Source organism: Xiphias gladius, chromosome 22 (assembly GCF_016859285.1).
Source record: "Xiphias gladius isolate SHS-SW01 ecotype Sanya breed wild chromosome 22, ASM1685928v1, whole genome shotgun sequence".
Classification (NCBI taxonomy): Eukaryota; Metazoa; Chordata; class Actinopteri; order Istiophoriformes; family Xiphiidae; genus Xiphias; species Xiphias gladius.
In genome coordinates this window covers 23,500,878-23,516,811 of record NC_053421.1, presented here as the reverse complement: position 1 = coordinate 23,516,811, position 15,934 = coordinate 23,500,878, and the positions used below count along the sequence as shown (strand labels likewise).

Sequence of the window (15,934 nt, the reverse complement as noted above, 5' to 3'; positions counted from 1 at the left end):
AATGGCAAATTAAATTTCCAATAGCAAGTGGGATGGGGCCACAAGTAGGAAAAAACACAAATGTTTCCGGATGCTGTGTTACATTCTTATTTGACTTTCGTGATAAAACCGTTGACCAGTTTAATAGTAGCAGAAGTAGAGACAACTCTGCGAAAGCCCAGTGTGGCTAAGTGAGGCCACAGCAGCAAAACCCATGATTTTATATTGCATTTGGCCTCGTTTCACTGGTTACCAGTGAAGTGCAGAATTAATCTTGATATTCTTTTATTTGTTTATAAAAGCACTGCATGGACTGGCGCCAGGTTATATCTCTGAACGTCTCGTCCCCTATTCCACCTCAAGACCCCTCAGATCTGCTGAACAATCACTGCTCTCCATTCCAACCCCTGAAAAGGGCCATCTCTTTTATCTAACCTTTTAACAGTCATTATGAAGACACTACCTGACCACACTCCGTCTTGTATTTGTTTGTATTTTATCTGTTCTCTGTGCAGTGTTGTTGTGTTTATGATTTTATCCAGATATTCCACGCTTTTGATAATTTACTTATATCCTCTTATTTATGTCTGTGTTTTTATTTGATCATTCCTGTGTTTTTATTGGATTGTAATAATTAATCAAATAATCTCATAATTAATGTCCCTTTAGAGAACGTTGGTCATCTTTTGTTGTTTTTAAATGTGCTCTACAAATAAATCGACTTGACTGACCTAATTATACTTAAGGAATAATATATTTTCTTTCAGAAGTTATATAGCGGCCCTCTAAAATATGGCACTAACAAAACCAGAGGAAAGGATATGAATACCTCCTCCACCTCGGTTTATCCAGAGGGGGGCGGTAATACAACACAACTGCAGAGAAATGACAGAAGAAAAAGAAGAAGAAGAAGAAGAAGTAGAAGTAGAAGTAGAAGAAGAAGTAGAAGTAGAAGAAGAAGTAGCACGTAACGACAACAAACCAGCCAGGAACAGGTGACCTGATTTTTTTCTCTACTGTAAAGCTGTAGGTCATGTAACGTTAAGGCTTTTCGTTAATGTGCCAAAAACAGGTTTGTGCTGTAGCTTTAACTCAGTTTTTCAGTATGCACTAGTGTTAAATGTCGTGTTCTGGAAAATTAGATCCTTTTTGCTAACCTCTTGCATTACCTAGCTAGCTTATCAGGGAATCAGCCTGCTAATTTAACTTCAGTCTTTGTCATATAACTGTAATTCATGTGGATTTGTGGGTCCTGACGACCAACATGCAATCTGGTTTGGACTTTAAAGGGAACATACACATCAAAACAGGCATGTACTTCTTGCTTATTCCCGTGATTTGTGAGTAAGTAGCTTTAGCTTTGTTATGGACAATGCTCTTGATAAAGCTCATTGCAATTTTTTTGGACAATTTTAGCAGCTCTTTTCAGCTAGCAGCCAGTGGAATAAAAGTTTAAAAAAAAACAAAAAACATAATTAGGTGGCTTACTCCGTCAGGAAGACACTATAACTATTAATGTGATTTAAAATTAGATTAAGGTCTTTCTGCAACTCTGCCTGTTAACCCTAATGTTTTTTTGTTTTGTTTTTTTGGAGTCTTGGAAACCCTCTGCCCTTTTAAACAGCTCAAAAAACATAGTTTTATCAGTATGATGGTTTTTCCTAACTTTATGTCTCTTTGCTTCTGTTTGGGGTCTCAGAAGCCTCAGCTGTAAAACATGGTTATATACATTTCATTTCATATGCTCTATATTAGGGCTGCAATTTGGGATTATTTTTGTTATCTGTTATATTAATCTCCAGATTATTTTCTCAATTACTCGATTAATGGGTCTATTCTCTATTTAATGTCAGCACATAGTGAAAAATGCCTGTTGCAATATCCAAGAGTCTGAGGTTGCATCTTCAGATGGCCTGTTTTGTCCGACCAACGGTCCAAAACCCAAAGACAATCAGTTTACAATCATATATGACAAAGAAAAGCATCAAATTCTCACATTTGAGAAGCCGGACCTAGAGAAAGTTTGCCATTTTTACTTGAAAATGACTAAAGGGATTATTTGACTACCGAAATAGTTGAAGATTAATTTTCTTTTGATTAACTAAATGTTTAATCAGATAATTGCTGCAGCTCTATTGTATTTCCGTTATTGGAGTTTTATAGGGGGTTAGACCTCTTTGGTGCATAATTGAACCCAAGTCACTATGTAGAATTACATACAAAGTGAATGACTTTTTGATAAATAAATGTAATATATGTTTGTCTATGAAAAGCCCATATGGCATTAAAAAAACATGAAATATTTTCTTATTTGGTGTAATAACACTGCTTAGTACTGCCTACACATTGGATTTTGATAAGGCCAGAATAAAAGAAAAGAAAAAAAAGGAAATAATGTGTTTATTTTGCATTTATAATTCTATCGAAATTTACTACCACCATTATAAATGAAAGAAGATTAAAATAAAAGAAATTCATTATATCAAGTGAAAGTCAAAGAGGTTACCTCTTTATTGTAATCATTCTTTATTTATCACCCACCACCAGTAGCAGCAAACCCAACTAACCCAAATTTTAGGGTTAGTTGGGTTTGGCAGAAAAATTCTCTGGTCCAGCTAAGAAAAAGTAAGGTTGGAGTTAAACAGGACTATTGCAACGGAGACAAGGGATCCTTTAAATGTATCCAGCTGCATCCTTAAGCGACAACCAGAGGGCAGTAAGTCAGACTCCCTGAACAATAGATATACAGAACTGGACCTGATTTGCACCTATAATTTTACCATCTGTTTTGACCATACTGTATAGTCTTTAATTAAGCTTTTTATTGCTTCGTAACAAAATATTTACTTATCTCTGTAAAATACTGTATCACCTACCTGACAGAATTAGCTACTTCTCATTATAGATAATTTATATGACTGGTTGTCTTTTTTAATAACTTTGCTTTTCAAATCCACAGGAGTGTTCTAGAAATGAGTTGCACTTTCCACCTCCTGGTTTCCCGCAGTGACCTCTACCATGGCCGCTTTCTGCTCATCTGGTCTCGACAATCCTTGTTGTTCAGAGCACTCAGCTCTTGCCCCCAGATCAGCCGCAGTCTGCAAGAGAGCTACAGACTTCTGCAACTGCCTGATGAGGGACACAGCAGTCCTGCGCAGGTCAAAGAGGCCTACCTGCGCCTGGCAAAGCTCTACCACCCGGACTCTGGGGCTCCGACTGCAGATGCAGCACTGTTTGCCCGTGTTGAGGAGGCCTACCGTGCTGTGCTGGCACATCAGAGCAAGACCAAACAACCTGACTGGGAGAAGGAAGTGGAAGATGAGGATAAGAGCAGAGGTGCAGCACTTCAACACAGACACTACCTCAGCTATGAGGGTATAGGCTCAGGCACACCCAGCCAGCGTGAGCGTCAGTACCGGCAGATTCGTGTCGACCGGGCATCTGAGCAGGTTTTGAACTACCGGCAGAGGGAGCACGAGAGGGCAGCTGCTGGAGACGGAGCGCTGGTGGAAAGGGACATGCGTCAGCGCAGCCAGAAGATCAAGATCACCCAAGCTGTAGAACGGCTTGTGGAGGACCTGATCCAGGAGTCCATGGCCCGTGGAGACTTCAGGAACCTGAGTGGAGCTGGAAAGCCCCTCAACAAGTTTGAGCATAATCCGTATGCTGATCCTATGACCCACAACCTCAACCGCATCCTCATAGACAATGGTTACCAGCCGCCCTGGGTCGTCACACAACGCGACATCCGAGAGACCACTGCTCAGATCCGAAAGAGGTTATTGGAGGGGAGGGCCATGCTTGGTGACCCCATGACCCCCAAAGAACGCAGCCAATGGGATCAGCTGTGTCTATCTGTAGAGGAGGAGTTGGTGAAACTTAACAAGATGGTGGACAATTACAACCTCATTGTACCGATGCTCAACATGCAGATGGTTCACTTCAGTTTGTCCAGAGAGACTGACCGTGCTGTGAAAGGAGTCCACCAACACAGACTGGAGCAGCAGAGACAGAGAGAGAAGGAGCGAGAGAGGAGGAAGGAAGAGAAAAAAAGAGCCAATGAAGTAACTAAGCCTAAAAAAAACAAACAAGGCCTGATGTCATGGATGCAAAATTTGCTTAGATGAATTGAACCTCTGAATCTAAGTGAACATAAAAAAATATTTGACATCAGTGGTTTATTTATTTTTTTCACTTAAACCCATCATTATAGTCCAACGGGCAATATTTCAGAAGCACCTGTTCACCGTTTTTGCGCACACTCTGAATCACAGTCGGGTACAATGGTTCCATTTAACCAATTTTACTCTGTGTTACTACTGTTATTCTCCAGATATGCAGGATTGTAATCAGGTGTTAGTGGAAGAGGTTGAAGTACCTTGTGACTGTAAAGTGTGAGGAACTGCATGTGTTGGTAACTAAGGTTACAACATGAGGCAATTTTATGATAAAAGTTGTTTCTGTGAAATTACTAATCTGAAAATGCAAACCTAACACTAACTTTTGGTTGCTATGTGACATTATAAGTTAAGGTAATTAAAAATCGTGTGTAATAACATTTCTGTGTTGCGATGTCACATTTTTGAATCTGGGAAGTGTCTCATTCTAAGCTGGCAGCCGATCCAGTGTTGCCCGGTTGCAGATGATGACTGGCTCCCTGCTGCTGGCTCCGTTACCCCCAGCCTCCCCGTGCAGAGCCTGAGCGACGGCCCTGGATGGAGTCATGACCTTGTTCCAGTCTTGAGCGATATACTGATGGTATGGGTCATGAGAGCTTTCCAGCTTCTTGGAGCGTATGTAGCTGAGCATGATGCCGAACGTGAAGAAGCTGAACATGCCAACCACCAGAAGGATATACATGATTCCCTGCGACTGAGCATGGACCCTAGCTCCAGTCACGAAGTGCACAGCCTGCTGCGTGGTGTAGTTCTGAGGTATCGGTGGGGACAGTATACTTGTACTGTTGAGGCAGTGCTGCAGTAAGGACACCAGGAGCGACTGCAGCCCAGTGGTGTTGATGTGCGACATGGCTAACCTCTGTTGGACGCTCAGCAAACTGCAACTGAGGAGGAAGAGGAGGCTGTGAAAAAAAAGATCTCACAGGAAGGATCACCACCTTTATTATCTCTGCAGAAAATGTACTTTATTTCAGTATTGCATTATTTAGTCTGATTAATATGTAAATGATTCATCCCAACCCACTTACAACACAGCAAGAGGCAACAGACAAAAAGAAAAGCATGATTTCTGAGTTGTAGATGACTAATATCGGAAGTTGCTTGAAGATTTGATATGTTCTCCCTTAAAATCCACTTTGGATACATTAGGTTTATATTAAGACATTAGAAAAAAAGATGAAGGAGCGAAGTGGGAGACACGATATACAAGAATGAGGCTGTATCTCAGACTGAGAAAATGACCCACATCTCACAGTGATTTTAAATAAAACTCATCCAGGAGAAGGAACCAAGAACAAGTAATACATTTCAGGATACTCTTTTGTTGTCATATTTTCAAAGTAAACATGGGGAATGTATTCTCTGACTCCAAACCCACAAACTTGATATTGAATGCTGGATACACATTTTTTTTTATTTAATCATGGCTGATCTCTCAGAGTTAGTTTTGGGTTTTATGAGAGTGAAAGTGAAGTGTAACAATATACAGGATTATTCGGGCCTTGTTCAGTAGAAAGAAAAGCCTACCTTTCAAGGATCCGGAATCAGTTCCTGACGTTATTGGCATCAGCAAACATCAGTCATTTCAAGTCACCTGTATCCAGCAGGACTAGAAGAATCTGGTAGCCCAGGCATCCCAAAGCCACTTTGAGTAAAAATGTACAACCCCTCTTCTCTTAGTCACATATTCTGCCCTCCTTCCATGCTTTTACGACAAAGAGATATGCAGCATGTTCAACATGTCAACACGTTTAATGAAACGAGGAGGTCACAGGGCAAGGTCAAAAGCTCAGTGTAGTGAGGCAGCGGTGTAGCATGACTTAAACCACTGTGCTATAATCAGCTACAATGAACAGTTTAGAGCTAGGATACTGTCTTTAGATCAGACCTTATTGGAACAGTGTTAATCTGGTCAAATTTCATGAAAATCATAAGAACAATGTGTTAAAATTCGCTTTAACGTGTTTATGTTACAACTGCATGTGGCAAAGACTACCCATTTTGTGCCAAGTAATCAGGGTCTTCTTCTTCTGTCATTTCTTCTTCTGTCATTTCTCTGCAGAAAAATTCAGAGGAACATCATCCTTCGTGGCTCACTCACGCCTGATGATCAAGACTGGTGTTTAATCCAAGTTTTTGAGGAGTGTATGTGGTTAGCAGTATTGCCCCATGTATTAAAAAAAAAAAAAAAAAAAAGGTTTTGCGGTGGGAGCAGGAGTGTGTGGTCATTTCTGGGGACGGTGCCGCGCTGACAGAGGAGAACAAAGCTGCTTTCAGACCGGGGCTAGCTTGGACAGTCTGCAGCACAGCGCAGACTGGATTGAGTTACAACACAATCCCCTCCAAATGCCCTTTAACTCACTGTTATAGCGTTGGTGTGCCTCCTGAAACCTGCAATAAAGTGGTATTTAAGACAGAGACGTATGCAGATATGTATATTTGTACTGGTATTCCCTGGTTGGACTGGCAGGCACAGCAAAGGACAAACTTTGGTTAAGAGATCAATGTTGTATTTTCTCCAACACATTTAGTATTATACATAAATATATATTTTTTTAAAACACTTTACACAGCATTTGCACTGGAAACATTAGGCAACATCCTGAAAACAAATACAGTTCCTCAACAGTGGTTAACTGTCAGAGTTAACAATGATAAGTTAATTAGTTTCTTCGTTTTTTGTTTTCTTCCAACATAGCACAGGCAGTGGATGGAAAAATGATTTACAAAAAAAAAACATTGACTTTATTCTGCTTCATTTACAAACTTGCAAAGACATGGACTAGGACAAATGGATAAGTTTAGATTTAGTAGAACAGGGTTTTGCCTGTTGACACTGGCAAATAAAGACATCCTGCTTATGCTTACCATACGCTAGCATGACATGACATGACGTTGAGACTTCTCGGATACCTAGAAATTCATATTAATGAAATTGACTCTCATTACGTATGATTAAGACATGGCTTTCGCAACCACTTAGAGGCCTTGTTTGTTACTTGGAATTTTCTTATTATGGTAAAATCATTAAGAAATATAGGTTTTTTGGGTTTATTTTATTTATTTTTTGATGGTCAAAAGAGTTGTAAAAGGAAATTAGATGCTGCAAAGGTCTGGGGGGCTGCATTAAACCCAGCATAATTACATGGTACACATCCACCTCAGCCCAGTAAGCTACTAGTTTGCCTGAAGCCATTTATTTTAAAAACTGCTGCTTTATCAACACACGTTTCTATCAACACTGCTGATCACCATAAATGAGAGCAGTCCAGACAACTGAGGAAAAATGATAAATGAGGATGTGTGTTATCGGGATGCTTTTAAGTCTTTTTTTAATAATTTCAAATAATGCTGAACTAATAAGTCAATCATGTAATTTGTTTATCGAAAGAAAATGCATCGATGGCCAATCGGATAACTGATTTTGAGTTAATTTCCTACAGTTACAGCATTAAAGTGTCTCATTGTTTGCAGTTGAATACCTTTGTGTTGTTTGGACATTACACAAAAACTAAAAACATTACTTCGGGCTCTGCTAATTGGACTTTAAAAAAAAAAAAAGATTATAGACTGATAATTAATTAATTAACTGATAGATTTTTCAACAATAAAAATAGTAATTAATTGGATTCCCTACACTGAAGGCCATTTGTTTTCAAAAACCTTTAAAGTCCCTCTTTTTTAAAATTCCACAAACTTTCAAGTGTTTAATTGTCCCATATGACTGAACGTGACCAAGGCATTTCAAATCAACCTCTTATACAGTAGTTGTGTCGTTGTCAGCAAAATCAGGGTGCAGTGATGAAGCTTAACTCTCGCGGAGATGATCTTTCTACCTGATGGATACAAAACAAAAAGTAAAAACAAAAAAATGTAAAGTAAAGAGAAAAACATGCTTTCATGTATGTTACATCATCACATTTTCCTGAATCCTAAAAAGATGTTGTGGAAGCCAGAAAATCTGTATAATGGCGACTTGAAATGTAGATCTAACTCAGCGGTAATGTTATTCTAGCTGCACTCCGTCACAGTTGTCTTTTAATTCTACCAGTCTGGAAATATAATAAGAAAAGGTGAATTATTTCGGTGTGAGGAACAGCAGGGAAATAATCATAATTTAGCCCCCCTCCCGTTTTTTAAACCTCATTGCTGAAAAAAAAAAAAAAAGAAAGTGTATTTTTTCTGCTGCATCAAGCTGATTGTGGAGGAGACAATTTTCAGAATGAAGATGTCATCATAATCTGGTCAAGCCATCAAACATATGGTGTACTGTATTAAAATGTATGGCATTATTTAAGACCCCTGACCCTGAGTATATTAGTTAATGGCCTAAATCTGATGCTAATCCCTTTATTGATAAAACACATCACATAAAAGACAGATGACTCACACTGCCTGACCCTTGAGAGCTTTATGGGCCTCGCGAGCCTCGTGCTCATCCGAAATCTTCTTGTAACAGTAGACCAGAACCACAATGAGCCACAGCTGCAGAACCACGATCAGCACATACATCATTATCTCTGAGATCACTCCTGTCAGCTCCCGATTGGCTGGGGGGAAAAAAGGAAACAACAACATCTCTCTAGAAAGGCTTTCCCCATCTTCAGCTCTTTGTAGCTAGTTTCAGTCACAGTAATATTTGTTGTAATATGACAGTAATTTTTGAAATGTTTTGTTCTTTTAACATCTCAGAGAGTTCTGTCCGATATCTGGACTGGCCTATGTCATGCCATCTTTCATTGCTCGCTTTATATTCCCACGGAGAGAAAACTTTGTCCGGAATCCCGTTTGCTCGATTGATAGGATATAAAGTGGTCACTGCCCAGATAGCAAAGCTATTCTGGTAAGCACGCACCAGAATAACTCTGCTATCTGGGCCAAATATTTGTGTTTCTTCTGGCTTGATATGCGCCTGGTTTCTTGGCCCAAGTCTGGCCAACAAATAGCATGAGTGTTAGATGCTACTCCCACATCTGGACCAATTCTGGTGCGCACACAGAAAATCTTGCGGGCCATCAACCAGCATTAGAGGAATCAGACTCTGGATCGAGGACCCAGGTATATGTTGGGCCAGAAGTTTCCTTTTTCATCAACTCCACCTGGACTCCACTTTATTGCCCAAATTTGCTTCAAGAAACTAAGAAAGATAGTGACAAATTTCAAACCCAAATCCAAGCTTCAGAAAAGGTGCGGATACCCATGTGGCCCAGAGGATAAATCCTAATGACTTTGTTGATCCTCGGACTTCTTCTCTAGCACCACCAGCTGTTCAAAATATCTAATAAATCCTGCTGACTTTGTTATTCCCGTGACTTTTCCTTTTGCGGTATAGAGCAAAAACCTCAACTACTGTTGGATTAATTACCATGCAGGTTGGTGCAGACATTCACAGTCTTTGTGAACTTTGGTGATCCCCTCACCTTTTATGTAGCGACATTATCTTGATGTAAAATCTATGGGAAAGTCAGACCGGGCCTGACTCTGATGAAGATTTGAGGAGACTGTTCTTGATCAGACGCTCTCCACTGTGTCTTTTCTTTTCTAATGTCCTGCTCCTGAGAGACTGCTTGTTTGCCAGAAGCAGTGGAATGAAAGGACTGCATGGCTCATTTGACCTCGGACCTTTTTCACTGGGTTATCGTCTAATGTTATGCTGAAGGCTGAAGGGGTTTTTTTGGGTCCACATGCTGACGAAATTTTTGCTCTTGAGAAACAGTTGCGTAAATACAACTCCCAAGTCTTTCAACTCTGCCACGTCTTTCAAAGTGAGCGGAGTCATGGCCGAGGAGAAGAGGAACCAAGGTATTATGTTCAGGTTTTAAATAGTTGAATCACAAAAGCATCTGGACAGGAAAACTGTGTACGTAGTCTTTCAAAACTAAGAGAAAGGGGAGATACCAAATACAAGGAGTTGAAGAAAATTGACAGCCAATAGTAGATATAGAGGCAACAAGGGCCATTTTTCTGCAGAGTGAGCATTTTCGATACTTTAAGAATGTTTTGTGGACAATACTTCTGTACTTTTATTTAAGTGGGATTTTAAATGATGGACTTTTACTTGTAACAGAGTACCTTTACATTGTTGTACAAGTACTTTTACTTAAGTGAAGGATCTGAATACTTCTACCACTGTTGACAGATCGTGTTTTCACAGGTACCTGCAGCCACCACGCTGAGCTCCACCTCCTTCTCCACAGTGATGTGCTCATTAGACAATGGCAGGAAGATGGTGCGGTGAAAGCTGCATCGGTACGTCCCCGTGTCATTGAAGGTGACATTGTGAATGAAAATGGCTCCTGTCTGAATATCGCTGTTTTGCGTCCCATACCACTCCAGACGGTCGCTGAAATCTTCATGCAGGATGTCAGCACTGGGGTGGTCATAGTGGAAAATCTGAGAGAAAGACCAAAAAAAAGATAAGGATTTGGGAACTTTATGAATAATCTTATCATTCAGGGAAGGTTTGAAAAGATTTCCTACTTTAAGTATATTATACAGTGCTATAACTTCTCTTTACATACTGTAGCAGTGCACATTAACGCCCCAATAGTTACAAATGGTGGACAGTGTGGCATGTCCCTCTAAAGCAGAACTACTACAAATGTGTTGCTACCATGTTCTGATGAGGCACCATTTATATAGGCTGTAATGTAATTAATGGCTCTGTTACTGGTTAATGCATCATTTACTGATGCTTTCTAGATCAGTTATAAGCCATTAATAAGAACCATTTTTGGGTTGCCAGATTGAGTAGAATGAATTAAATTGCTCGCTAAAAAGACAAAAATAACCTTTTTGGTCTTTTTAGCGAGCAATTTAATTCATTAGGGACACCCCTCCAATGGACTGTTGAGGGTACTTGTACTCAATTTGAGTATTTCAATTTTATGCACATTAATGCTTCAACTCCACCCCACTTCAGAGGGAAATGTGGTACTTTTTACTCGACTACATTTATCTGAGCTAGTAGTTATTTTTTTAGGTTAACAAAATAATCTTAGACTTAGTAAGTCCTCTTGAATGTTAGTAAGTTCATAACTTACCAACATTGATTGACATTAAGTGCATAATGTCCGGCTGGAGGAGGATATTACGCAACCTGGCGACCCAAAAGTTGTTGTTATTTATGCCTGATATCTGATCTGTAAATAAATTGGTAAAAAAATTATTAACTTTTAACAAATCCATCAACTAGAGCTTATAAAGCCTTTTGAAATGGTGCCCAACAGAAAGTGGTAACAATATCTTATTCATCTGTAAGTAATAACCCAGTATAAACATAAAGAGGTAAAAGCACATTTAAGATATACATTTTTGGATGTTATCATGTCAATGTATGTGCAATATGTATGTGTAATACATACAGTATATGTATGTAATAATCAAACAGCATGAATCTGGATTTCTTGTATTTAATGCCGGCAATTGACTCTAAAAATGTCAACTAAAAAGGCCAACTAAAATATACTTCCATCTTTGGTAATACTTGGCTTCATTGGCAAAGTATCAGAGCTGCTCACGGGCATCTTGACAGTAGAAGACAGCCCTTTTCATTCGCAAAGCCCAACCAAATTTAACACACAACTCGACCCGGCTCCCTCAAAGACTCTGTTGAACTCACATGCCTGAACTCCTCCTCCCCCACTGGTTTGAAGTGCCAGTCTACGGAAGCTTGGGCAGGGACCTCCTCTCTTCTTTTACAGGAGATGCAGCCGAGCAGGAATCCCCCTCCTGCCACGGCTTCAGTCAGGGAGTCCACCTCCGCACAGCCGCCGTGGCACTGAGACACTGCAGGAAAAAAAGAGGCAGGGGAAGAGGGGAAAGAAGAGGCAGAAGGGGATGGGAGAGGAGGGGAGGATAAAGGAGGAGAAAAGCAGGACGCATGAGCCGAACAGTCACACAAATTAAAAGAACAAGAATGAGAAGAAAAAAGAGGCGAGGATGAACAGGAGAAAATAATTAAGATGAATTATTATAGTGACGACTTTCCATGCACCACTTACACACTTTATCCCATTTGATAGGAAAATACATTTAATTTGGGAATATCTCTAATTTATTCCTCTAATTAAAAGATTGTAGCTGTTCGTATAGTTAACTAAAAACTGATGCTGCTCCGTTTAGACCTCTTACTGGCCAAGGCTATTTTATTTGTACTGTATAGCACCCTTCAGCAACAAGCCAAAGTAAAAATTTAAAAACAGTTTGAATACAGTAAAATCAAATAGAGGATAAAAATAAGATAAAGTTGAATCAAACAGATTAAAGAGGAGAATAAAAGTAACAGTGCAGTGAGAGATGTGAATGAATATTCACAAACTGAATTCAATATGAATAAATGCTATTTTTTTTACATGTTGTTTTCAGGTACAATGATTAAAGATACTTTGAAGTTTAAGGTAAATTTTCTGGATGACAGTCTTTTACATCTCAGAGTAATAACAGCTTCCCTTTTCTCTGACGAAATGTCCTCCCATGATCTGTCCGAGAGTTTAACACCATAAATATATGTAATCAAGAGGATGTGAATCAACAAAGTCTCAGATCGTGAGGCCCTTATTAATTGCTTTATGAAAAGCACTTGCAGTGGGAATATCAGTCTATTAGGAATGTATATGATTTAAAACAAAGACCAATAAAATAAGGACTTAAACGTTTATAGATTCACTCATCTATTACTCGTTTACAAATTCAAATATGAAAATCTTTAAAATTCATCTACATTGAATGTACACTGATTTAACTAATCGTGATAAAACATAGGGTGTTAAAAAATGATGAAAGTCTTTCAATAAAAATGCACTTTGTCGTTTTATTTATTCCTTCCCTCTGATACAGTGATTACAATTTAGCCACCCCTTTTTTTTTAATTTCTAGAAATTGTATGAGAAAGCCCTTGAGAACACAGTCAAATGTGCAACTTCAACCACTGGCATCAATAGTATCATATAATTAAAAGTACGATGATTTGGGACTTACCAAAAAGACTGACAAAAACTAAAAGAAAGAAGTGGCATATCATTTCTGCTGGAGACATTTTCGGCCCGCAGTTGAACACAATGTTGAACTTTCCCTGACGTAAACCCGGGGAGAAATATCTGTGGCAGCTGAGATTACTTTACCGACATGATGCCGCTTGATTGCTGATTAATTCCATGTCCCTCACTGCCAACCAGTCCACTTTTTGATCCAGGCTGTGAGTCCATTAGCTCAACAATCCTGCGTTTCACACTGGCCAAAAAAACAGAGCGTCTAAAAGCCTTAGGGGACAGAAATTGTTTACTAAAAGAGAGAAAAAAAAAAAGCAAAAAAAAAAAAAAAGCCTTGAGTCTCCGTGTTTCTTAGCAGTAGTTTTAAGTCTCCCCTGCAGTCTCGACTGACTTTAAGGCAGCTATAATTAGAGCGTGCGAATCCAGGAGAGTTGGAGTGTTGAAAGCCAGCAGGAAACCTGAGATGATGAGACCTGATCCATAAGCGTCCAAAGCAGGACTACAGCCATGCTTCTTCTGATTTATAGATTGACGAAGGAGTATTCTCTCACATAGGAAAAGTTTAGACATTCTAAAGACTTGATTTGTTTTTGTATTTTAGTGGTGCATTACTAGAAGTATTTTTGAGAAGTGACTCAGTAATTAGCGAATAACTTGAAATGTTATGCAGGCATTGGTTACTATCGTTTCTTGCCTTAACATTACTTTGCCGAAAAGTAATCATACCGTTCTATGTAGGGGGTTTTATGTTCAGTCTTTAATAAACAGGAGCAGCAGGTCTGACATGGTAAATCATCCCGGACATATTTTGTTAAACAAATCTTTTCAGACAAACACCTGCCTAGAGTGGAGCAAACAGCCACGCAGGGCTTAAAGGTATAGCTGCACATATCGGTACATTTAGACGCAATTTAGTACCTTAATGTCTTCTCTAAATATATGCTCAACTCTCCAGCTCCTCCCCGCAGGTCAGAGGTCACGGTCAGCTCCAGCACCGTGCGGCTGGCAGGGATTCAGTGTCTTGCTCAAGGACGCTCCAGCAGAGATGAAGCCTTCAGAAACACATGTAAGCATCTCCGCCAGACTGTGCTGATGAAAATAATTTTTCTGAGGATTGGCACGCCAACCTTTTCCTGTCATTCCATGTAGTGAACTGACTTCACCTGGTCTCTCAAGGTCCAAGTATCTCTGTGTTAAAGACTGAAAACCAGATGCACTCAGGGCTGTGACAACTTGAGCTGGAAGCCCTGAATTATCCCATGCAGCAAACCGAACACCCCCCTTTGACATACGCAGGTACAGCTAATTTTCCCAGTACTCAGGTACCAATATCAGTTGTATTACAATTCATCTCTTGTGTGGCGATTCTTACATATATAAAAGGGTACCTTGTGTCAGACCTGTGGGACCTGTTTCTCTGTCATTAGCTTAGCTGCGGTTTAAGCTTTAAGACGGGTTTAAGCCTTTGCTGTCTGGGTCAAAGTCACACCATCACCTAAACCCCATTGCTGTGTTCTCAGAAGCTGCAAGTTAAACTGCACTTGTGGTTTAGTCTAAACCGCGTTGCGGTGTCCTGTAGAAATCGGCTAAACTCCCTCAGAGGTCACTGTATCTGAGGATTAGGGTCATTAAGTTCGGTAAAAGGATAGAATTATAATTACAATATAAATTAATTAATATAAATAATATATTACTACTTAAGTTTCAAATCTTTTATCATGTTTTTTTTTTTTTTTTTTTGAAAGGCAACAATATAATCAGGTTTTGGACTTATATAATTGTGTAATTACAATTAATGGTCTCACCTCTTCCGCAATTCTTTTTTGATGCCAGGAACAGGGTTATTTATTATCTGAGAAACATAATCACCGGTTGCTATTTAACGCACAGTTTGGTCAGTTCGCCAGAAAAGTAAAAGTCACAGAAACAAATCATTTTCTGTGTGTAGACCAACAACCACTAATACTGTATAGTTGAAATACTATTGATAATACAATAGGCAGAAAGGAAACATAAGGACCCATCAAGGGGTCTGACAGTTAGTCAGTGCCGGTTACTTGTCCGAAAAAACAAGGCCACTGAGGTCAGGGCCGACAAAACATACACTGACTAAAGGCCTCAATTTGCGCCCTGACTACAGTGACCAAAACATTCACGTGGTAGATAAAGCCATGGTGTTGACGTGATTAATGTGATGAGTTGGGTTTTTTTTTTTTTCTTTTCTTTTTTTTTTTCCCCAGGGGAATGCCTATGCACATGTCAGGTCAGATTAAACGTCCCACCGTGAGGCCGTACAAACATTTAAAAAATTATCATGATATAAGCTGTGTTTCTGCCGGCCAGGGTGTGCCTATGTGTATGTGTACGTGTACGCGCTTGTGGGTGTTTGTGTATTTTGGCTGCGTCGGAGGTCAGGGATGTTGTCATGTGATGTAACCAGATGACATAGTGAGGCACTGAGCTCTTGACAAGGGTCCTTGCCTCTTTTGACCTTGTGGTAGCCTATGAAGGATAATGAAAATAAAGATCAGCCAGAGCAAGCTTGGAAATTACACGTGACCATGAGAGGGTGAAAGAAAGACCTTGGTTTGGCACACTCATGACGGGGGAAACTTCAAGGAAATGTTGACATATGATAAACCCTGTGTTTGTGTCCTATGTGGGTTTTGTGTGTTTTGGGGTGGGCTGCACCTCTGTGACCCTACACACGCATAAAGACAGTGAGTGACACACCTCCTTTTTCGCAATGCTGGTGATGTTTTTTTTTTATTTTTAGCACAGATCGAG

The 15,934-nt window shown here is 39.7% G+C and overlaps 3 protein-coding genes across 6 annotated transcripts; 1 reads left to right on the top strand and 2 right to left on the bottom strand.

Annotated features, from left to right (window-relative positions):
* The first annotated feature begins 878 nt into the window (after positions 1-878).
* dnajc28 (DnaJ (Hsp40) homolog, subfamily C, member 28) lies at positions 879-6,202 on the top strand. 3 transcript variants are annotated; one of them, XM_040118865.1, is made up of 2 exons: positions 879-974; positions 2,939-6,201. In XM_040118865.1, exon 2 carries the CDS (start codon positions 2,952-2,954, stop codon positions 4,104-4,106), a length of 1,155 nt encoding a protein of 384 aa, XP_039974799.1. In that variant the 5' UTR covers positions 879-974; positions 2,939-2,951; the 3' UTR covers positions 4,107-6,201. The 3 variants fall into 3 exon arrangements, with proteins under 3 accessions (XP_039974799.1, XP_039974800.1, XP_039974801.1); XM_040118866.1 differs by having other exon boundaries at positions 951-1,051; positions 2,939-6,202; XM_040118867.1 differs by lacking the exon at positions 879-974 and adding an exon at positions 1,066-1,289 and having other exon boundaries at positions 2,939-6,202.
* Positions 4,585-5,019, bottom strand: LOC120784017 (potassium voltage-gated channel subfamily E member 1). The gene has a single exon (XM_040117428.1). The coding sequence runs from the start codon at positions 5,005-5,007 to the stop codon at positions 4,585-4,587; it is 423 nt and encodes a 140-aa protein (XP_039973362.1). The 5' UTR covers positions 5,008-5,019.
* A 214-nt stretch (positions 6,203-6,416) lies between the features above and the next one.
* Positions 6,417-13,328, bottom strand: si:ch211-225p5.8 (uncharacterized protein LOC555567 homolog). 2 transcript variants are annotated; one of them, XM_040118869.1, is made up of 5 exons: positions 13,137-13,328; positions 11,779-11,945; positions 10,316-10,550; positions 8,548-8,707; positions 6,417-7,993 (listed from the first exon to the last, which is right to left on the bottom strand). In XM_040118869.1, the coding sequence occupies exons 1-5, from the start codon at positions 13,192-13,194 to the stop codon at positions 7,990-7,992; spliced, it is 624 nt and encodes a 207-aa protein (XP_039974803.1). In that variant the 5' UTR covers positions 13,195-13,328; the 3' UTR covers positions 6,417-7,989. The 2 variants fall into 2 exon arrangements, with proteins under 2 accessions (XP_039974803.1, XP_039974802.1); XM_040118868.1 differs by having other exon boundaries at positions 6,417-7,989.
* Between the last annotated feature and the right edge of the window lie 2,606 nt (positions 13,329-15,934).